The 24461-nt window shown below is 42.8% G+C and overlaps 1 protein-coding gene across 2 annotated transcripts in view; it reads left to right on the top strand.

Annotated features, from left to right (window-relative positions):
• GLRA1 (glycine receptor alpha 1) overlaps positions 1 to 24461 on the top strand; it is a 102153-nt gene that overhangs the window by 24298 nt on the left and 53394 nt on the right. For both annotated transcript variants that reach the window (XM_016954092.4, XM_001169235.7), the window contains exons 2-3: positions 8100 to 8227; positions 13759 to 13826. In XM_016954092.4, the coding sequence (XP_016809581.1) occupies positions 8100 to 8227; positions 13759 to 13826 (196 nt within the window). The remainder of the gene's footprint in view (positions 1 to 8099; positions 8228 to 13758; positions 13827 to 24461) is intronic.

Raw genomic sequence — 24461 nt, 5'->3', positions numbered from 1 at the left:
CTACCTCTCAGGCTATTTGGGGGATAAAATGAGATAAAATATGTAATGTGCAATTCAGAGTCCACATTAGGAACAGCAGGTGCTCAATTAATGTCATTTCTTGCCACCAAACAAGAAAAACAAAAAAGCTTTTTAAAAATAAAGCGGGATGCTGTAAGAGGTAAAGACCCCCTCATCGGGTGAATAGATTTGATCATCTACAGGAAATCCCACCCTGTAGACCAGGCTCCGGGATTTAGGATGTTGTAGCAGGGCCAGGACTAGGGTGAAGCAGGTGAGGCACAAAATTTAATGAGGTGCTCACTCTCTGGTCCCTGCAAGTGTAGGGTTGGCATTTATGCAACCCTGGGATGGAGTGCCTCCTTAAATTTTACTAGGTACCTCATTCATCTTTCTCTAGGTGGCCCTACTTTGTGGGGATACATACAATAAGGCAGGAGAGTTAGTGGATGGAAGGCTATCCAGAGGAAAACATGGAAACTGATGCTACAGAGTATATGGGATCCCTAGAGGACCAGACTTCCTTAGGGTCAGAGGCAGAACCAGATGAGATTTTAAGGTTTAGTCCAGCTCCAAGAATCCAGGATTTTACCTTGCTACAAGAAGAAAATCATGTTCAAATACATGTGCTTCTTATTCAGATAAGCGTTCCCTATAGGAAGCAGTCATAACTGTGGGAGGTAGGACAGGAAGGGGGAGGGGTGTCTTGTTCCATAAGACCCTGAGGTGAATTGGGCTCAGGGCATGCCAACTGTGACATTCTGTTCCCAGGGGTGCTTAGCAGATCATGAAGTGACAGTGACAGTGACAGTAATAAAATATCAAGCACTCCCTGGCCAGCCTAAGCCCCTTACTGCAATCAAATAAAAATCAGAATTGCACAGCTGGCTGCGGGAAGCCAGATGCTGACCTGGTGATCCAACTCAGACAAAGCTGAGGGTGACCAGCAGGGCCCAGGCTGCACAACAATCCCCAAGTCCCTTGGGATCAGAGCCGGGGATGGGAAACTGGCTCAGCCTAGAAAGCCAAGAGTGCCAGCCCAGCTCAGCCCCACCTCTTCCCAGAAGCCCAGGACAACCACCCCTCCTCACCACCCACCATTTCTTTTTCATTTAGAAAAAGACCAGCCCACAGGCAATGGGGCAGGAGAAAGCTTTCTCCCCTGAATACACAATTTGAAAATGGCAAATATTGGGTCTTTCTAAAAGCACACAGAGGCTACAATTAATAAAACTCAGACAATTTCTGATTAATCCCCGCCTTCCCCTCAAATACTGCCTTCCACCACTGAGCCACCATAGCAGTCCAATTTTGCCACCTAAGCAGAGTGGCAGCCTCTTATAATTTCTTAAGTACCTAAACTATTCTATCTACTGGACAGTAAATAATTAGAGGGCAAAGGCCAGTCAAATCGAATTTTTAATTACTACTACATGCCAGGCACTGAACAAGACAGAGCCTACCCACAAGTATTTCATCCTCATTTCTCATCATTTCCCATTCTCTTCTCTCCCTCCCTCCTTCATACACACACTAAACTCTTCTTTTGGTTCTCCAAGTTGTCTATCACTTCTAAACTACACATGCTGTTCCTTCTACCTCAAACACTCTTCCTCCTGTATTTTTCCAGGCCAACTCCATATCTAACCTTCAAGTTTTACTTAAAAAGTCATTTTCTCCACAGAGCCTCTTGGAGACTTCTCATCCTCTCACCAAGTGTAGTTGGGTACCTGTCCACTGTACTCGCTGAATTTCTCAATTATAGTGCTGACTGTGCCTCAAACTCCTTCGTTTTTACAGTGTCCTCTTCCTCTTTCACCTCCCACCTCCCTGTCCTCAATCTGCACCTCCAAGTTCCTCCTCCAGCTGTATAGGTCCTTCCCTTGGTTACTCTCAGCCTCTTAGTCCCTCTTCTGCCCCCTCCTTGTCTTTCCTCCCCCTTTTCCATCCTGACCTCCTGGACTTCTCTGCTTATGGTAAACTGGAGAGGGAATTGACTGGAGGGATCCCCTCTGCTGACCCAGAGTGGTTCTTGGGGGTGTGGTGCCATGCAAAATGTAGTTGAAATTGTTTCTCCCCAGTCTTACTGCCAACCCTAGCTCATCTGTAATTCAGATTGACAGCTTTATATTGATTCCCTATTTCAATTGATGTTGCAACTGGAGAATGAGAATCTGAACATTGATCTGGCCTTTCTTCCAAGTAAACCTTGAGAAACAGGTTGGCCCCTTGGAGAAAAAAATCTTGAGACTAGGTGAGGAAGAACCAAGACACAAAATCCCATTCCTCCAAAAAAGTCCAGACAAATCTGGATCCCGAGACCAGTGTACGAAAAAAAAAAAAAGAAGGAATATTATAGACTCATAAAATGATGGCTGAGGGCTGGAAGGGCTCTTAGAGATCATCTTAATTTCATTGTGTAACTAGGGAAACTGAAAGCCAACAAGGGAAGTGACTCACTGAAGGTCACACAGCCCCTACTTCATTACATCACCCTGCCTCCAACCCCTCTGTTGAACTCTACTCCTGGAGCTTTGCATGGTCTCTGTCATTAGAAGTAACATCTGAGGTCCTTTAAGTACCAAAATCTCTTAGTGTGACAAATCCCCTGACCAAAAGGTGGTGGACAGTCTAGTGCATGCTCTAATCCCCACATACATCCATAAACACCCATCTATTTGTATACATAACATACATAATACATCATACCTAGAAACCTACTCACATCACACAAACTCGCCTACATCCATAGACACTCACAAAGAAACTAAAATATATTTGTTCCTCATCCTGTCCACCAAAACTAGCTCTTCAGGATGTAAGGACCTTCAGATTATTAAGCAAGAGTGTCTAAATAGTCCTAGAATACCCTATGAATCTTCAAAGCAATGCCAGATTGCTTTCAGTATTTTTCATTTCTGTGTATAATAGTCCAATACTTTGTATAGTCAGTGCATCTATTGCAATAAGCCTTCTCAGTAAGGAACAGAAAACTTGGTCTCAGAAGACCTCACTCTCTTTCTGAAAATTACCATTAATCAAATCTGCCTAAACTGAGTCTGATTCACCCATTATATTTTAGTAATCCCTGAAAAAAAAAACTGCATCATTTCCAAATACTGTTATAAGGTCAGAAAATTTTAACAATTGAGTGTTTCCTTTCTCAGATTCATTCCCAGCTCCTCTGTCCAGCAGCTCATGGTCTATAAGCAAATGCTTAAGTTAACTGGGAATTGTGGTACTAAAAGAGCTCCCCGATGCATATTTACTCTACACAGATGCACAGCACATCAGATTCACCAGGGTGGAGAGGGGGAGTTTTGAATAATCCTGTGCAAATTGTACTGTCTAAATATAGACAGAAATGTACAAGGATTATCAAGTGGAGGGAGGCATAGCTACTTTGGCATTAATATGGACCCTTTGTATTTGGAAAAGAGTTGGGAACTTTTGGCCTTGGGCACAGTGAGGGAGGGGGAGGATTTTAAGTGATTGACACAATAACAATAAATCATTATTGAACCAATTCTCTTCCAATCTTTCTTATTATCTCCAGGAGTCTTGTTAGGTGTTAATATGCCTCTGACGCCTGTCCAACACTTGCTGCACTTCCTTTGTAACTTAGAGCAGGCCTTGGGCTCAGAACATTGGCAAGCAGCAGATCACTAGAATTGTAAACTCTTCTCTTTTTGTCTTGTTGTCATTGTATTTGCTATTATGGTTCTCTTCCATTATGGCAAGTAATATTAGTTTTCTATTTGTGAGTAGTGAAATATAGTTTCATTTTAAATAAGTTTAAAAGAAGTGAGACAATTTAATGAAAATAATTAAGTGACTAATAGAGGTGGTGAACAAACAGGGCAAAAATTATGAAAGTGATATCAGGAAACAGCTGGTAAATAATATATGGGAGAGGCTGGACTAGAGATTTTCAAAATATGCATAGTGAATCACTTGACAAAACAGAGGATTACCAGGTAGTTCACAACTATTTCTTCTTCATTTTTAAGTGTGGTAAATTCAGAGCAGTGTATATACAGATTGCTAGAATTCAGACATGTTTTGACTTGCTTGGATAGAAGAGGGTAGAACAAGCTTCAGAAATAAATCATAATAATAGCATAACTATCATGATTTTATACTCTTCACAGTTCACAAAGACTTTCCCTTACGTTGTAGCATTTGGATGAGTCAACACTTGAAAATGTAAGTTCTAATTCCTTCTCTCTTTAAAGTGCTGTGTGACTTGGAGCCAGTTACTTAACCCCCCGGGGTCTTAATTCCCTCCACTTCGGCTCAGTGCCAAGGTTTTAAGTGAGCCAGTGGCTGGGTGACCAGACTGCAAATACCTTACTGCAGACATGCAAGTTAGAATAACCAGAAGACTCTTCAGCTTTGGGGAGGATTCTGGTATTAAATGGCATGTTATGCCAATACCAAATGGTATGGGATGATGTGGGGAGAATTCATTCTCCCACTGTACTGCCCAGTAGGATTCAGGCTTATGAGAGAGGCCCAAGGGCCAAGAGATCTCTTGTGCTCCAGCAACTGCTGGGAGGGAGTACTGTGTTCCCAAATCTTATTATCAGAGAGGAGGGGCTGGAGAGCGTACGGGAGCTTATGAAAGCTTCATAACTGCCACTCCTAGAGAGGTTCTAGAAGTGAATTATAACAGCAGAAAAGTCATAAATCACTAGTTGCGTGCCTGTGGTCCCCTCTGCCCACACCAGAGCCACATAGCAGCCATGAGTCCAGTGCTGAATGGACAGTGGCCCCAAGTGTGGGCCATGGGAAGCACCTGGGAGGGTTTTCTAGCCATGTGGGCTCCATGGTGCAGCTGAAAGCATTGTGAGACAAGGAGCAGCCCCAGACCCACTCTGAACTGCTTCAAACACACACACACACACACACACACACACACACACACCATGCTGCAAGAGAAAAACAACGTATTGAGTGCTTGCTATGTTCTAAGAACAGTCCTAGGTATTTTTAACTATGCTACCTCAGTTATTCCTTGTGCAAAACTCATTTGACAGGTAAGAAAACTAAAGCTCAGACAGGTTAAGTAACTTTCCCAAGGTGACACAGCTAATAAATGACTAAGACAGGATGAATTCCAAATCATCTGTTCTTTTCACTCTTTTGCACTATTCTATATTATATTTCACAGTACATTTCAAAAACAAACACATGCAATATACACATCACAGACATACATCTACAGAAGCATTTTACACATTCACACCCTATACCCCATGTATATATACAGCTCACATATACACACACCTCACATATACACACACAAAATGCCCATATTAAATGCCACACTCGATATACGTACACATGAACACAGAAATTCACATTTTGCACATACAAACCTATGTGACCCAATTCACTATGCATCTGCAAACACCTCCATGCACACTCTAATCCCCATATATATCCATACACATCCATCCATCTGTATACATAACACATCTATACAATCATACCTAGAAACCCACCCACATCACACAAACTCACCTACATCCATAGACACACACAAAGAAACTAAAGTGCATTTGTTCCTCACCCTGTTCATCAAAATTAGTTCCCCAGGATATGAGTAAGGATCTTCAGATTATTAAGCAACAGTGTCTAAATAGTCCTAGAATACCCTCTGAATCTTCAAAGCAATACCAGATGGCTTTCAGTATTTTCCATTACTGTGTATAATTGTCTAATTATTTTTAAATTGTTAATCCATGTATAAATATTTATGAACACTTTTTACTAGCCAGGATATTTGATTAATTAAAGTAGCACATTATTCATTCATTCATTCACTGTGCAATTACTGAGCACCAATTATGTATGAGACACCATGGTAGACACAGTGGGGAATGAAAGAACAAACAAACAAATAATAAATAAAACCACCATGATTCCTGCTTTTAAAACACAAACACAGATAACTACATCAGCACCTGGTGAGTGAGTTTATGGGGGGTAGTGGGGTGGAGGAGCAAGAAGACAAGATGGCTCTGAGGCATCTAATCCTAGAGAGTGGAAGTATATTGACGTTATCTGGGGAAACTGATCTGGAGGAGCAAGTCTAGGAAGGAAGCTGTAGTGTTCAGTTTGGGAGATGAATTTGAGACACTGGCAGAACATTGAGATAAATGCATCCCACAGATGTTTGCAAATGAGGAAGGGGGTTTTAAGGAAGAGGCCAGGGTGGTGACAGATTTGAGAGTCATCCATTATTAACTGATTGCTTACATAGTTACAACTGATGAGACCAGAAAAGAAGCTGAGAGGAAGAACAAGACAGGTTGGGTACAAATCCTTGGGGAACATTATGCGCTGCATGACTAGGTGACAGAAGCTTCCACCTTACACACACACACACACGCACACACACATACATTCATATCTCTATGCATTTCCTCCAACATCCCAGCCCCACAAGCACATGTCAGTGCTGCTTATGGCTCCTAACTATCTCCTGGATATAATTTCAGTACTAGGAAAGCTCAGTTGCCCAAAGCAACCCAAAATTAGTGTTCTTCAACCTTTGAGCCTCTAACATTGACTCTTATTGAAATCTATATGCTTTAAGAGTTTGGTGTGGCAATTCCTCAAAGATCTAGAACCAGAAATACCATTTGACCCAGCAATCCCATTACTGAATATATACCCAAAGGATTATAAATCATTCTACTATAAAGATACATGCACATGTATGTTTATTGCAGCACTGTTTACAATAGCAAAGACTTGGAACCAACCCAAATGTCCATCAATGATAGACTGGATAAAGAAAATGTGGCACATATACACCATGGAATACTATGCAGCCATAAAAAAGAATGAGTTCATGTCCTTTGCAGGGACATGGATGAAGCTGGAAGCCATCATTCTCAGCAAAGTAACACAGGAACAGAAAACCAAACACTGCATGTTCTCACTCATAAGTGGGAGTTGAACAATAAGAACACGTGGACACAGGGAGGGGAACATCACACAACAGGGCCTGTTGGGTAGTGGGGGGCAAGGGGAGGGAGAGCATTAGGACAAATATCTAATGCAAGAGGGGCTTAAAACCTAGATGACAAGTTGATAGGTGCAGCAAACCACCATGGCACATGTATACCTATGTAACAAACCTGCACATTCTGCACATGCATCCCAGAACTAAAAGAAAGAAAGAAAGAAAGAAAGAAAGAAAGAAAGAAAGAAAGAAAGAAAGAAAGAAAGAAAGAAAGAAAGTTGGGCAGAGGGAGGGTCATGTTCTTAATACATGAGTAATTCATACTGTGGTGTGAATGGGGCCTTAAAGCCACTTTGTTGAATGGGTGTGGGGTGGGAGAGGGGTGACAGAAACAGTGTAATGCATCCCAGTTTGACTTCTAATCACCTAACTCTCAATACAGTGAAATAAGCTACTACTGATTTACTCCGGGTCCTATGTCAGTCCCTTCTGCTAACTGGGCCTCAATTTCCCAAGTGAGATTTTGTGAAGTATATGTTTCTTGAGACAGTGATCCCATAAGTACAAGCATATAAGCTTGTCAAAGCTTCTGAGGAGACTTGAGGTAAAAATGCCTGATAAAATTTGTGTTCCAGAATGCATCTGACTTTAGCAGCTTTTTAAAAAACTGTGACTCTGATTCTGAAAATAAACCTTGAGGAAATGGCAAATTATTTTATCTCTAACATCCTTTCTGTCCGTGTGGCTCCATGGACCTATGAGAGTGCAGTTGCCCAACACAAGGTTAGGTCTACCAAAAGACTAACCCTCCAATCTTCTCTCCCAGGGACACCCAGCTGCCAAGTGTGATTACTCAAAATCCCAGAGATGAAGCCTTAAAAATGTCCGTGACTTCTCAGCATCAATCAGACACTTGGCTGCCTGCCAGGATCCCATGCCGGCTGATATTTGGGCTGGGTAAACAATTTAACCTGGGCCTTACCTCATTAAGGACCCATATTACCCATATTACTCCAGCTAAGAACACTCTTGTGGTTCTACAGAGGTTGGACAAGGCTGGGATCTGATCACAGCATGAGAAAGAGCCATCATTAACCTTTTGCTTTCCTCTCTTCCTCCTTAGCCTTGCTGCTTCTAAGGAGGCTGAAGCTGCTCGCTCCGCACCCAAGCCTATGTCACCCTCGGATTTCCTGGATAAGCTAATGGGGAGAACCTCCGGATATGATGCCAGGATCAGGCCCAATTTTAAAGGTAGAGAAAATATTCCTTCCAGACCCACAGGGAAATGCTTTCCCAGATTAAAGCAGCAAGCAGCATGGTAATGCACGCAGATGGTAAATACGCAGTGTGAATCCCATGACTCTTTCCTCTACCCAAGGCAGACATTCTTAATCAATTCAGTCTTCTCTCCCACCAAGCCCAGACAAAGCCTCAGAGGATGCAATTTAACAGCACCTCTGGTTTCCAGGAGTCCAAAAGTGAATTAAAAACTATTTGCTACTTCTTGTATGATGGGAAGAAGGATAAACATGGAACGTGGAGAAATGGGTTCAAGTTTGGGCTCAGGCACAAACTTACTCTCTGAGCTTAGATGATGAGTCTCTCCCTTTCTTTGGGCCTCAGTTTCTTCATCTGTACAGTAATGGGCTTGGCAACTTTGGCAGCTTTTAAACGTATGCTTCACGGAGCTTTCAGGCTTCCAGCAGGTGCCCCCAAAGGAGAAGCAGAGGGCATGATGAGCAAGCCCAACCTGCTCCTCCCCAAACAGCTCCACTTTTATTTTCAATAATGGGCTCCCAACTAAAATTCTTCAGCTGAAAGTTTCCCACGGGCTAACAAATAATTTTGAAAAATTTTGGTCTAAATCAGAGTCATAATTTCAAATGCCTACCAGGGTTGGGTAGATAACTTAAATCAGTGAGGCAAACCAAGAGTAAGACAATAGGGAGTGGTAGAGACTATGAAGAAATAGAGGTACAGGCTCCTCTACAGGGGCAGCCTCTTCTTAGCCCCAGCCTGTAGTTACCCTGCAGAAATGTAGGCCCCATGTTTCCAGAGCATCAAGTATCCCAAGAAGAGCCAGATACCGAGATCTGTGTGAGACTTCCTAATTCCTAAAACATGTAAATTCAAATAAAACGTGTTTGTGACCCACATATGCCCTGTGGGTTGCCAATTTACAAACTCTACTCCAGATGACCTGAAAAGGTTCTTTTACCTCTCATAACCCTAGGGGAACTTAGTGTCTATAACCAAGAGACTAGTTCCCTTTGTTTACTGATGCCTCAGGAGGTTGCAGCCATCTCAAACTGCCGAGCAGAGCCCTGCAGGTGCAGTCTTAAGGACCTCCTTGGGAGCCTATGCACTCTGACCTTCCTCCCAGCACCCTTGCAAAAATCTTATTCCAAGGACCTGCAGCCAGCCTCCTAGACAAGCCTTGATTTCAGGTGCCCTTCCTCACTGTTCCTTTGGCTCAAGTTCAAGACTAAACAAGGCATGTGACAGCTGGTAACAGCTTCCTAATATTTGCTCACTTTGCCCCCTGCTCTCAAGTCCCTTTCTCAGAGTGCTTGCTCCACACAGCTCTGCAAATAGAAAATGTTCTGAGAGATGCACCCAGGTCTCTGTTTGGGCCCACTCTCCCCCATTTACCTCGAGGCTCCTTCACTCCCCCTGCACCTTGTTCCTGAGGCCATAGCTTCCAGCATTGTTAACATAACCCCCAGGATAGGTAAGTCAATAACAAGGTTGCTGTCCCAGCACACTCAGCTCAAGCCTTCACCAGGGTCACAATCTCTAATACCTAGAGGGGCAAGACAACTATAGTATATGAATGAAGCAGCGTGGAGATAAGAAAATAAAACCAGAGAACATAGGGCTTATCTAAGGGCAGCCACTTCTCAGCTCTTGTTGATGGCTGTCAGGCAGGAATGCAGACACTGTTCAGCCAGGCCTTCCAAGACAAGACTTAAGTCTGAGGTTTTATCTGAAATCTTGCAAATTGACAACTAAATCACCTCTTTTAAAAACACTGTTGGCCAAATCAAACACTTCCAGGAACTGGTTAGGGCCCTTGGCAACCAGGTTGCATCCTCTGTCCCTCTCTGCTTTTAGGAATTCCAGTCCACCACGCCCCCTGGTGGGCTCTCTCAGAACTCCATCCTGAGTGGAGGGGCCATGGTCTTGCTCTGAGAAACGAGGAACTCATTCGTTTGTTGAATGTGGGTGCATCCAGGGTTTATGTGTTAGTTATTCTTTGTGCATACCACTGTACTTGACATATAGAAAAGCCCCAGTAAACCTTCATAAATGAATGAATAAATAAATAAATGACCCCACAAACATGCTAGGGCTTAGAGCAGTTAAGTGACTTTTTCAAGTCATGCTGTCAAAACCAGAGACTTTAACCCAGTTACTCTAACTTAATTCTTTGTCTAATAATAGTGATTTATTTATTTATTTGTTCATTTATTTATTTACTTACTCAGAAGTGGGCATTTTTAAGAAATAAAATTTTATCCTGACCACTGAATCAAGGTCCGTCCAACCTTCCCACTCTGAGAAGCTTACTCGGAACACTTGGGCCCAATATCTACAGAACTAGTTCATCTTTTAGGCCTGTCCCAACCCTGCACTAGCCTTAACTCCCTCGACCCCCACCTGACTGAGAATGAGGTGCAGCTTCCTGGAGCCCCACCGCATGAGCTGAGAAGTTTCCTCTGCCCTCCTTTGTGCTGAGGCCTGAAAAATTGCTGAGAGGATTTTCTTCCCCTGAGCCCTTTGATGCCTTTCCTGCTTCCACCGACACAAATCAGATTCCCTAAAACCCCATACAAACCATAGAGCTCCTGAAAAGGCCATTGAGGATCAGGGCCCCTATGACTCCAACATGATAGAAAGAGGTCTGCATTGTTTAAAAACTCTACGGAGGGATCCATCACTCAGCAGCTGCCTTAGGTGCTAGAAATTTTCCCTGCTCCTGACCCTCGTGAAAACACGGGTAGCCAGGAATGGCAAGCACAGTCTGCAGAGTACAATGGCAAAGAAACTGTGAGGTAGAAGTAAAGGGCACTAAAACAGCATTCCAGTCCTCCCTCTACTTACCTGACAGGCATGACCCCAAATGAGTCACTTACTGTATCTCAGCCTCTGTTTCTGCATCTGTAAAATGATCCAGCAGGACTAGGCCATTCCAGCTCTGTTATTCTGTGTCTTCTTTATGACTTTGTGTATTATAATGGCTCCTAGGATCAGGGGCACAGCCCAATGCAAATACATACAAAAAAGCAAAATTAAACTTTAATATTTAATGAAATATATACATTATCCTGCTGCCAAAGGCAGCTAAATTGTAATTTTCTCAAAGATAATTTAATTTCAGATTTATTTCAATGAACCGCACCTTCCCATAGGATCCTTTTGGCCAGTGTCCTCTCGCACACATAAATCAGAAACTAATTTATATGGGAGTCACAGTGCCAGACACTTGCAGGGACTGGGTGGGAACTCTGTGCACATCATTTCAAGGCATAGGCAGTAACTCCTTGGGGTATCTTAATGGCATGAGGCAACAACAAAAAAAACCTGGTCTGAGTCTAAATAAAGGAGAAAAATCCTGACCATTCAAGTTTTTTCCACCTGAGCTTTATTTAGGTGGAAGTGACAAGGAGGCAGACTTCCACTCAACACAAGGACAAAAAAATTTAGCAGACAGAGCTATCCAACTATGGAAAGGGCTGCTTAAGACAAAATGAGTTTCCCACTGCTGGAAGTATTCAGGCACTCAGCCTTGAATGGGTAGCTGGTCTACAGCAGTGGTCCCCAAACCTGGCTGTGCATGAGACTCACCCAGGTAGCTCTCTGAACACTAGACTCTTGGGCTAACCTCCAGAGATTTGATTTTACTTAGTGTGGGGTTGGGCCAAAGAATCTGTAGTTTAACAGGTTCCCAGATGATTCTTCTGCAGATAACCCTGTCTGCACTTCAGTTTGGGAAGAAATTGATGAGGTGACCTTTAAGAAACCTTCCAGCCCTAAAATCTTACAACCCTGAAATGTAAATGGATAGCTTCCATAAAGGAATTCCAAACCACTGAAGCTGAGAATGACTGCCTAGATCAAGAGCTACTTACTCTCTCTCCAGATTGATGAGGAAATTGAGGCCCAGGACAGAGAAAAGGCATGGCCAAGGTCAAACAACCAGTGAGTGCTGGAGTTATGTCCAAAACCCAGAAATCTTGATAATCCCTTGAAGGAAAAACCTAGATTCTCATCCCAAGACTGAGTCCCCTCCTATATGCCAAGACTTCTGATCCTAGCTTAGTTTGAGCAAAATGCTTGGGCTACTTTTTCAAGAGGGACAGAATGCAATGGGTGCCAGACGGCATAAGGACATATCTACTTTCTTCTTTCCACAATCAGAAAACTTTGGTTCAAGTCCTGGTTCTACCACTTGTTAGTTGAATGAGCCTAGGTGAGTTACTAAAACTCTTGGTGCTACCTTTGTCAAGTAGGAACAAGAATTCTGCCCTGTCTACCTCAGTACCTCACAGGAATCAAGAAAGTGGACCTGAAAAGCAAATCACAAATTGCAAATTACAATCTTTATGTGAAGGGCTGTGACCATTTATCCAAGTCCTATTCACCTTCGAAGTCATCTCCTGGTCACCACCTTTCTGAGGTCTTTCGTGCCTTATTCTCCAGAACTTCTCTCACCTGGACTCCTGCTGCTTTTACCACTCTTACCCATGGTCTTGCATTTCTCTTTGGTTATTTTATGTCAGCCCTTTTTGTCAGCTTATTTGGAAACCCAGTGCTGAAAATTCTGGACTCTGCCACTGTCTGTGTGATCGTGAGCATGCCCCTTCCTTCCTCTAAACCTGTTTCCTACGGAATAGCCATTAAGATGAGCACCCTTGGAGTTAGACAAATCTGAACTCAAACTCTGACTCACCCATTTACTAGTTATGTAGGCATGAACAAATAGCTTCTCTGAGCCTCTGTTTTCTCTCCTGTAAAATGAAGGTAATAACCATACCTTCTCCTGGAGTTGTTGAAATGATGAAATGAAATGATGTTAATAATACTCTCAGCACAGCAGTAACCCCCGTAATGTTTAGTAAATGGCAACTGCTATAATTAATACTATAAAGTGAAGAGATTGGGCTTCAATGAGACAACATCTCCTCTAGCAATGAGACAGCAAAGCAGTGAATAATGCTCCATTTCTTTCCTACGCTTTGCAGTAGGATTCAAAAGACTTGCTCAGAAAGTATTTAACAAAGTCTGTGGACTTCCCCTGAGGTTCCTTCTGGATTCCTCAGCTGGTAATTCCCATCAATGCCTTTCAGACAATCATTCTTGGCTCATAAGTTGAAGGCAAGGAGCTTGCTGTTCCTTGTAATTCCCAAGATGGCCTCCAAATGTTGTAGACATAAATATATTTCAGCCACTAATTTGTGGCTGAAAGGCAGCCAATGGGACTTGGGGAAGGAATTTCAACCATATGGCGGCTGATGAATCATCCTGTGTTAATGAAAGTACATCTCAGCTCAGCCTCTGGTATTCTGTACCTGGTGCTCACTTGGGGACCAGGAAATCTGGCATAGAGATGTTAAATGGTGGCTGGGAATCCCAGGTGCTTGGGGGTGGGGTGGAGAGCAAGCAAGGATCTCCTCCACCAAAGGCGATCCATTCCAGAAGTCAGTGTTCTGGGAATGAGTCCTACCCTGTGGGTTCTTCCATGGCCTTGGGGCTAAGCAGGAATCTCTCTTGATTGGCAGGTCCCCCAGTGAACGTGAGCTGCAACATTTTCATCAACAGCTTTGGTTCCATTGCTGAGACAACCATGGTGAGTAAGTCAAAACACAAGCTGTTAGTTCCTGCTGGAGATATCTCTCCATGAAATATTTATCCTCTGCATTGGTCTCCACCAAGGAAGTGGGGAATCAGCTGGGTTTTTCTCAAGTCTCCAGTAGTATACCATGAGGCTCGGATGTCTTTACTGTCACATTAAATGTTTTGAGTGAATACATAATATCTGAAAATGGCCAAAGACCTAGCAGGGCAAGCACCTGCCAAACACCCAGGATTACAAAAACAAAATTATACAACAAGTCAAATTTTTAGAGGAAAAGAAAATGTGAAGACCTGTTTTTAAGTTTAACATTCAACTGCAGAATGGCAGAAGACTGCTGGTTATACAAGCTGAAATGGGTATATTGGGTTAATTGTATATTTCCTCTACTGTTGAATACATTTAAAACTTTTCACAGTAAAAAAGTTTAGAATAAATCTATTACACTAGAAGAAATGCCTAGGAAAAAAAATACCAAAATTGTAACAATGATTATCTCTGAATTAAAAAGTTATGAATAATTTTTATTTTCTTCCTACAGTATTTATATATTTTTCAAATTTCTGCAAGGGGCGAATATTACATTAGTAATTATGAATAAGTGTAATGATATTTTAAAACTTTTCTCAGACTTTTTGTTTTTGTTTTTTCAACAGAAAAATCAATTGTACTTATGTTAAGGAAGTGATCTAGCTTGTGAAAAAAAATAATCAGGGCAGCCTAAAGTTAACTCTAACCTATCCATTTCGGAACATCCACCTGCCCCTAATCTAGTTCAGGCTTCCATCATGGCTGGCTTACATGACTGCAAAGGGTTCTCGTTGGCTTCCAACTTGCCCCCTTCCAGTCTACTTTATCCCACACTAGCCTTTCCAAAACACAAATCTAACCACGTCACTGCTCCGATTTAAACCCTTCCTATGGCTCCCCATCACCCTCAGCATTAAACCCAAATTCTTTTGCAAAGTTGAGGAGGCTCCCTGTGATTCACCCTGCTTCATCTGCTCCCTCTCCCACTGCATACTCTAGCTGCACCGATTGCTTACAGCTCTCCAGCCAGGTCGTCTCTCGCTCTCTGCTTTACAGGCTTCTGGTGATGGCTGCTAGGCCACTGCCCAGAGCACCCACTCCAGCCTCCTTTCCCTTGCCAATTCCTATTCTCCTTTAAGACTCAGCTTAGAATTATTTCCATAGAAAGCCTCCCCACTGTAACATGCGCATACGTGTGTGTGAGTTCACGTGTGCCCTTCACCCAAGGCTGGGATGGGTCCCTTCTGTCCATTCTCATGACACATTTTACAGTTTCCACAACAGCACTTGTCACTTACAATTACCACTGTACCAACCTGCTTATGTGTCCCTCCTGTCACTATACTGTAAGTTCCTTGGGGGCTGGTATCTTGTCTCATTTCCTGTGGGAACCCCAGCAGCTAGCACAGTGATTCAATAACAGATACTCAACAGTTTTTTAAATAAATAAACCAAATCAATTATATTGCTTATCAATTAAAACCAGTATTTGGTCCTAAGTATTTATGGAGATTACATCCAACCTTTCAGTCCCAGGCTGGCAAAAATCACTGAGTTCAGTAGGTGAGGTGGCCTGTCTTGATATGGTCACGAAGACTGTTCCCACATTCAAAGGACAACTGGTGAAACTCCCTAAAGTAACAGGCCTCTTATCTCCAAATGGAGTTGGTCCCACTTGTTAGCTAGGAACAAACATGGGCGCTTTTCACTGGATATCCAGGTCAAATAAATAGCCAAGTTTTTTTCACCTTTGAATGGATGTCTTACAAGCACTCTTAATGAGCCCCTCTGCTTTTCTTCCCCTCCTCTGAGATCAGAAGCATATTAACATTTGTATTAATCATAATCTGTACAGTGAATATTGACACTTCCACTCTTTTTCCTCAATGGTAAATGGTTATCAAGCCAAGTCAGGGAGTGGACCACCTGGTTCTGTAAAGGAACTGGTTATTTGAGGACAGGTGCACATATCAGCACTCGTTTCCTGATAATGACCAAACAGAGACTTAATTCCTTCATACAGATTCCTAAAAAAGAAAGATATAGCCTTACTTCCCGTGGTGATTAAAAGCCCAGCTCTGGAGTCACATACACTGAGCTCACTCTGTCTACAAGGAGCTTATTTGCTTCACATCTTTAAGCCTCAGTTTCTTCATCTGTAAAATCCCAATGGTAATTAACATACTGATATCATTAAGTTATTATGTGAAGTGTGTAGAGAAAAAATGGGTTTTTTTGTTTTGTTTTGTTTTGTTTTGAGACAGAGTTTCGCCCTGTTGCCCAGGCTGGAGTGCAGTGGCACGATCTCGGCTCACTGCAAACTCCACCTCCTGGGTTCAAGCAATTCTTGTGCCTCAGCCTCCCGAGTAGCTGGGATTACAGACATGCACCACCAGGCCCAGCTAATTTTTGTATTTTTGATAGAGATGGGGTTTTGCCATGTCAGCCAGGCTGGTCTCGAACTCCTGGCCTCATGTGATCCACCCACCTCGGCCTCCCAAAGTGTTGGGATTACAGACGTGAGCCACTGCGCCCAACCTAGAAAAATGTTTATCATTGTCCATGCTTTGTAAATGTTCACCAAGCATTTTTTATCATGGTGATGATGATGGAGACTCTTGACACTGCAGCCCCAACATTATCATTGATGATTTGCTGTGTAATCTTGAGCAATCCTTAGACTTCTTTGAGCCTTGGTTTATTCCTCCTCTCCTCTCCACTCCCACCTCCACAACCCTCACCCCCCATTTCCCACCCCACATCTTCTGACTACCTTTCCAGACTTCACTTCTGCTGCATTTTGCTTTCTACAGAAACGGTGTAGCAGAGTAATTAGACACAGTCTTCAAAGCCCAGACAAAATTTGAGGCTCAGCTCTGTGATCTTGGCCAAGGTATTTAAGTTGGCTTTCTCATCTGTTAAAAATAGGGATGCCAGTAGCATCCACCTTGTGGCCTGCTGTGAGTATTAAGAGATAAAGCATGGAAAGTGCAAAGCACAGTGCCTGACACAAAGGGCAGTTGCAATGATGCCAGCTATTGTTACATGCCATTTATCATTTTCAGCACATTTTCACATTCACGCTCTCACGTGATTCCTTCACCACGTGTGTAGTCTTACAACCACTCTGTAAAGTAGGCATGCTATGTTCCCCAGTTTACAGCTGAGGAAACGGAGGTTTGTACAGATCATATCACAAAGCTACTTGGTGACTGTGCAAGGATTAAGATCCAGTTCTCATAACCTATAGATAAATGTTTGTTCTGTGCCACACTGCTATAACTCCAAAGAGCACAGACTAAAAAAATTGGAGGACCAGGACCTACAAAGTACACGTAAGCAACAGTCTAAGTGCATCAAAAGTGGAAATCCAACCCAATATCATGCCATGCCCAGCTCCCCTCAAGAGAAAATAGTAAGTAATGATAATGGAGATAACAAAGGACCCCAGAGGAGATGGTCTCCTGGAGTAGAAAGAAATAATCTTCTGACAGGAAATGAAGGATCAGTTATGATGTACTGCCTTGAGGGTAGACCACAAATGACATAGTTTTCTCCCTATTTATTAAAATTAATCCAAAGTAGGGCAGGAGGTGCTATTTCCAAGCATGCATATTTCATAATATAGTATTTCTTATATATATCTCATAATATATCTTACTAGATCTCACTTAACATCACCAATAGGTTCTTAGAACCTGCAACTTTCAACAAAATGACTACAACATAACCAATTTTATTTCTCATCAACATTATAACAAAACAACATTATTTGATAAACTGCTATATGTCATTTCACTTAAAGTCTGTTCCCAATAACCTGTCAATGATGTTAAATGAAGACTTATGTACTATGATTTTTTCCTCACTGGCTTCTTAATTATTTGTGTGTTTAACTTAATTATTTGTGTGTTTACAGATGATATAGGGGAAAAAACTCTCAGATCTAAAAAAAAAAAAAAAAACTTAAGAAATTGCCTAGTCTGGCTCTCTATTTTCTGGAGAGAGAATCTGGTGGTTACAATGGTAAGGTCAGTTGAGCAAGGTCACACAGCAAGAAATAGGTGTGGTAGAAACACAGGTCTGATGCTCTCTGCAGTGCTCAAAGGTTCCCCTCCCTTCAGCTTCTTTTCCCTCTGGATTCCACCTACCAAAACTTTTGGACAACTCTCCCATTCAAGCCTCTTTTCTTGTCACTCAAAGTGGCTTTGGGAAACTGCTATTAGTATAATAACAAGAAAAGCAACTTATTCTTGAAGAACTTATTATATGCTACTACATACCAGGCAGTGAACAGAGCACTTCTGTATCTATCACCTAATTTAGGCTTGATAACAACCCCCATAAAGTGGGAAAGTTTATCTCCAGTTTACAGATGAGAAAGCTGAGGATCAGAAAATTAGATTATTTTCCTAAGGACACACAGCTAATAAGTAGCAAGGGTAGAACTTGAACTCAGTGCGTGGTCTCCTAAGCCAAATGTAAACATTTAATTCCTGAATGTTTGGGACTACCCAGCCCTTCCTTGTCTCCTTTCATCACAGAGAATTAGAGCAAAAGGGAACTTCAGCTTGAACAGACATAGAAACTGGAGGCCAGAGAGAGGATTGCACTTGCCCATGGACACACACACAGAGCTAATTAGTGGCATAGTCAGCCCAGGCTCCCTGACTTCCAGCCTGGGTTCTGCCTCTCCAACCACACAAACAGCTAGTTGTGCACCATGAGTCCAAGGTAATATGGACATAGTCCGGGTTTCAGAAACTTTCCAGGCTGTGTTTGTTCTCCAGAAAAAGCAGGAGTGATAGCAGCTCTATAAACAGCTGGAGTACCCAGGCCTAACTGCCTACCTCCCAGGACCTGGCTTTATTCACCGGAGCTAACAGACCTGAGAGCAGAGAGGCAGCCAGCAAAGCAACAGGGGTCTCTATCCAGTCCTGACAAGGAGAGGGCTGAGACTGCCTGTCCTTTATCTGACCTTTTCCGGGACTCTCTTTGAGTCTGTGCAGCAAGAGGAAGGTAGAAGTTGAAACAGAAATGTACAAGGGAGGCCACATGCAGTGGCTTATACCTGTAATCCCAGCACTTCGGGAGGCCAAGGTGGGCAGATTGCTTGAGCCCGGGAGTTCGAGACCAGCCTGGGCAAATGGTGAAATCCTGTCTCTACTAAAAAAAAAAAAAAAAAATTGCAGGGCATGGTGGCACATGCTTGTAGTTCCAGCTACTCCTGGAGCAGGGGCTGAGGCAGGAAGATCACCTGAGCCTTAGGAGGTCAAGGCTGCAGTGAGCTGTGATCATGCCACTGCACTCAAGCCTGGGCAACAGGGTGAGGCTCTGTCTCAAAAAAAAAAAAAGGAAAAACAGAAAGAAAGAAACGTACAAAGGAAAAGAGGAAAGGGAATCCTGATCTAGAGCAGCCCCCCTGGTATTCTACAAAGAGCTAAAACTCAGATGAAAACCTCTAGCTTGTCTGGACACATGTGTGTAAGTGTGTGCACTGGAGCATCTATGGATCTGTGTAGTATGTATGTGGAGGTATATACTGAGGGATCATGGAATTGTGCAGTGGCATACATAGGCATGTGTATATGTGATGCTACACATTACATGTGTAGACATGTAACTTCAAAGAGAAATGTGTATGATCTATAGGTATGGATATAAGTATGTGTATTTCTATGTTTATATTTGTACATGTGGAAATCTGTACATATGAATACACATGTATCTGTGAGTTTGCATACATGTAGGAGATGTGAAAGTACTTAAGAACGAATGTGCATGGAGTGTATTATTTTCTTTGGGTATTTGTATGTGGATATGTGTGAATATATAAAGAGATATTTAAGTATGTATCCGCATTTGAGTAGGCATGTTTACATGTGTGTACATGCATGTGCACGTGAATGTGAATGTGTGTGCATATGAATACAAGTGAATAAGTAAAAAAGTATTTAAATGTACCAGTATAGGGGTATGACTATACATGTGTGCACATTAAGGGACTTGTATATTGCTGGAATTTGTGTAGAACTGTATATAAACACGAGAGAGAGAGACAAAGTGAGAGAGAGAGAGAGAGTGTGTGTGTTGACATCCTTTGGGCATGAATCCCAGTATTTCCATTATTAGAACATGTGTTCCAGCCTCTCTTGCCAAGGGGCAGGCTAGCTTGGCACAAGACAGGTGCACTGTGGCCAGGACCCCTGCTGATTGATGACAGCCTATGCAACTACAGTCCACAAGTTTGGCCTTATTTGACGTTAAGGGGCAATGGACAGAGATCTGAACCAGGAGTCAGGAGACCAGGATTTGAGTTCTCACTCTGCCACCATTAATACTTCTGAGATACAGTTCCCCCAGGTACCTGGCCCTAAGAATGGTGTATAGGATCACACAGAGTAATAGGTATGCAAGTCTTTGGTAAATGCTATAGAAATATAAAAGATTATTTACTACTAACTAGTCAGCCAAAGCAAAGACTTTGCATTAGTCCATTTTCACACTGCTAATAAAGACATACCCAAGACTGGGCAATTTACAAAAGAAAAGGTTTAAATGGACTTACAGTTCTACATGGCTAGGGAAGTCTTACAATCATGGTGGAAGGCAAGGAAGAGCAAGTCACATCTTACGTGGATGGCAGCAGGCAAAGAGAGAGCTTGTGCAGGAAAACTCTCCCTTATAGTAAACATCAGATCTCGTGAGACTTACTCACTATCACAAGAACAGCTTGGGAAAGACCTGCCCCCAACGATTCAATTACCTCCCACCAGGTCCCTCCCATAACACATGGAAATTCAAGATGAGATTTCAGTGGGGACACAGCCAAATCATATCATTCCACTCCTGGCCCCTCCCAAATCTCATGTCCTCACATTTTGAAACCAATCATGCCTTCCCAACAGTCCCCTAAAGGCTTAACTCATTTCAGCACTAATTCACAAGTCCACAGTCCAAAGTCTCTTCCAAGACAAGGCAAGTCCCTTCCACCTATGAGCCTGTAAAATCAAAAGCAAGTTAGCTGGCCAGGCACAGTGGTTCATGCCTGTAATCCCAACACTTTGGGAGGCCGAGGTGGGTGGATCACTTTAGGTCAGGAGTTCAAGACCAGGCTAGCCAATATGGTGAAACCTCATCTCTACTAAAAATACAAAAATTATCCAGACTTAGTGCAAGCCTGTAGTCCCAGCTACTTGGAGGCTGAGGCTGCAGAATTGCTTGAACCCAGAAGGCGGAAGTTGCAGTGAGCCGAGATGGTGCTACTGCACTCCAGCCTGGGCAACAGAGTGAGACTCTGTCTTAAAAAAAATACGTAAGTAAATAAAATAAAATCTGAAAAAAAAAAAAAGCAAGTTAGTTACTTCCTACATACAATGGGGGTAGAGGTATTGGATAAATACAGCCATTCTAAATGGGAGACATTGGCCAAAACAAAGGGGCTACAGGCCCCATGCGAGTCTGAAATCCAGTAGGACAGTCAAGTCTTAAAGATCCAAAATGATCTCTTTTGACTCCATGTCTCATATGCAGGTCACGCTGATGCAAGGGGTGGGTTCCCATGGTCTTGGGCAGCTATGCCCCTGTGGCTTTGCAGGATAGAGCCTCCCTCCTGGCTGCTTTCATAGGCTAGCGTTGAGTGTCTGTGGCTTTTCCAGGCTCACAGTGCAAGTTGTCAGTGGATCTACCATTCTGGGGTCTGGAGTGTGGTGGCCGTCTTCTCACAGCTCCACTAGGAGGTGCCCAAGTAGGGACTCTGTATGGGGGCTTCAACCCCACATTTCCCTTCTGCACTGCCCTAGCAGAGGTTCTCCATGAGGGCCCCACCCCTGCAGCAGACTTTTGCTTGGGCATCCAGGCGTTTCCATACACCTTCTGAAATCTAGGCAGAGGTTACCAAACTTCAATTCTTGACTTCTGTGCACCCGCAGGCTCAATGCCACGTGGAAGCTGCCAAGGCTTGGGGCTTCCACCTTCTGAAGAAACAACCCGAGTTGTACTTTGGCACCTTTTAGTCATGGCTGGAGTGGCTGGGACACAGGGCACCAAGTCTCTAGACTGCACACAGCACAGGGACCCTGGGCCTGGCCCACGAAACGATTTTCTCCAAAGCCTTTGGGCCTGTGATGGGAGTGGCTGCTGTGAAGACCTCTGACAAGCTCCGGAGACATTTTCCCCATTGTCTTGGGGATTAACATTTGGCTCCTCATTACTTATGCAAATTTCTTCAGCTGGCTTCAATTTCTCCTCAGAAAATGGGTTTTTCTTCTCTATCACATTGTCAGGCTGCAAATTTTCCAAATTTTTATGCTCTGCTTCCCTTATAAAACGGAGTGCCTTTAACAGCAACCACATAACTTCTTGAATGCTTTGCTGCTTAGAAATTTCTTCCACCAGAACCCTAAATCATCTCTCTGCAGTTCAAAGTTCCACAAATCTCTAGGGCAGGGGCAAAATGCTGCCAGTCTCTTTGCTAAAACATAACAAGCATCCCCTTTGCTCCAGTTCCCAACAAGTTCCTCATCTCCATCTGAGACCACCTCAGCCTAGACTTTATTGTCCATATTGCTATCAGCATTTTAGGCAAAGCCATTCAACAAGTCTCTAGGAAGTTCCAAACTTTCCCACATTTTCCTGTCTTCTTCTGAGCCCTCCAAACTGTCCCAACCTCTGCCTGTTACCTAATTTCACATTTTTGGGTATCTTTTCAGCAGTGCCCAAAGTCACTTCCACATTTTCAAGTATCTTTTCAGCATTGCCCCACTTTACTCGTACCAATTTACTGTATTAGTCCATTTTCATGCTGCTGATAAAGATATGCCCGAGACTGGGCATTTACAAAAGAAAGATCTTTATTGGACTTACAGTTGCATGTGGCTGGGGAGGCCTCACAATCATGGCAGAAAGTGAAAGGCATGTCTCACATGGCAGCAGACAAGAGAAGAACTTGTGCAGGGAAACTCCTCTTTTTAAAAATATCAGATCTTGTGAGCTTATTCACTATCACGAGAACAGCATGGGAAAGACCCGCCCCTGTGATTCAATTACTTCCCACCAGGTCCCTCCCATAACACATGGGGATTCAAGATGAGATTTTGGTGGGGACACCAATACCCAAACATAAGGAAATGCCCTTCTGGGTTTTGGAGTTTTTTGTTGTTGTTGTTGTGTTTTTGTTTTTGTTTTTGTTTTTGTTATTTGCTTGCTTTTATTTTTACTGGTCTCTCTTCATTCATTTGTTCTTTCCACTCCATTTATTAATTAATGTCTTACATGTGCTAAATTTGGCATTAGGCTCTAGAGATAGAGTTCTGTTTTAGTCCTATAAGCTAGGCTTTCCTGCATTAACAAATCCCCAAAATCTCAACATCTTCAGACAACAATGATTCATTTATCACTCATCTAAAGTCTGCTGCAGATCTAAGGGCTCTCCAGGACTGCTTTCCCCCAGGTAGTAGCTCAGCATTGCATTTCCGTATCAACACACAATTTCACATTTGCCACACAAGAGAACAATACACTGAAGGGTTGAACACTGGTGTATTAGTGTGTGCTACCATAACAAAGTACCACAGATTGGATGCCTTCAACAACAGAAAATTATTTTGTCACAGTTCTGGAGGTTAGAAGTTCAAGCTCCAGGTGCCACCAGAGTTGGTCTCTAGTGAGGGCCCTTTTCCTGGCTTGTAGACAGCTTCTTTTCACTGTTTCCTCAAATGGCTTCTTCTCTGTGCAAAGAGAGAGATCTGGCACCTCTTTCTCTCCTTATTAGGACACACATCCTACTGAATTAGGGCCCCACCCTCATGACCTCATTTAACCTTTATCACCTCCTTAAAGACTCCATCTTCAAATATAGTCACTCTGGGGGTTAGGGCTTCAACATATAAATTTTGGAGGGACACATTCAGTCCATAACAACTGCCAAGTAAATGTGTTCCACCTAGGAGTGACTTCTGCTTGCATGTCACTATCCAAGGGAAGTCACATGGCACTGCCCAAAGAGAAGTATAATTCTCCTGTGGTACCAGAAGTAAACAGGAACCAGACATCAGTGAGTAGGAGGTCTCTGCTTTCAAGGAGTCTATTTTAAGGAAAACAAGATAATACCACAGTAGGATGGGTGAGATTACAGAGCTATGCAAGGATGCTGTGGAACACAGAAGTTAATAATAATTCTCTGTAAATTATTAATAATAATTCTCTGAATATGTACATGCCAGGCACTGTTGTGTGCTTTCGAGTTATTTTTCTTTTTTCTTTTTTTCTAAACTGATCAGCACCAAATTGAGTGATTTTACTAAAGCAGCAATCTGGTCATGGTACTCCCCATGTTCAAACCTTCCAGGAGAGAACAGTTTCAAGGGATGAACCAAAGGATGAAAGGGTTTCAAAAAAACTGTTGTGTGTTCAATAGTGCCAAAAGAGGAAAGCAAAGTCAAGTAGAAAAGAAAGTGTCATCCAGTAGTTTCAGCAACGGGGTATAGGGGAAGGGAGGGCACGTATGTAGAATTAGGGAATGTAATTTCGGGGCATGAAGAAAGCAAAGGATAAATTGAAACAAAGACAGCATGAAGATAAACCTTTCAAAAAGCTCTA

Source organism: Pan troglodytes, chromosome 4 (genome assembly GCF_028858775.2).
Source record: "Pan troglodytes isolate AG18354 chromosome 4, NHGRI_mPanTro3-v2.0_pri, whole genome shotgun sequence".
NCBI classification, from domain to species: domain Eukaryota; kingdom Metazoa; phylum Chordata; class Mammalia; order Primates; family Hominidae; genus Pan; species Pan troglodytes.
This window is presented reverse-complemented; position numbering and strand designations above follow the sequence as displayed.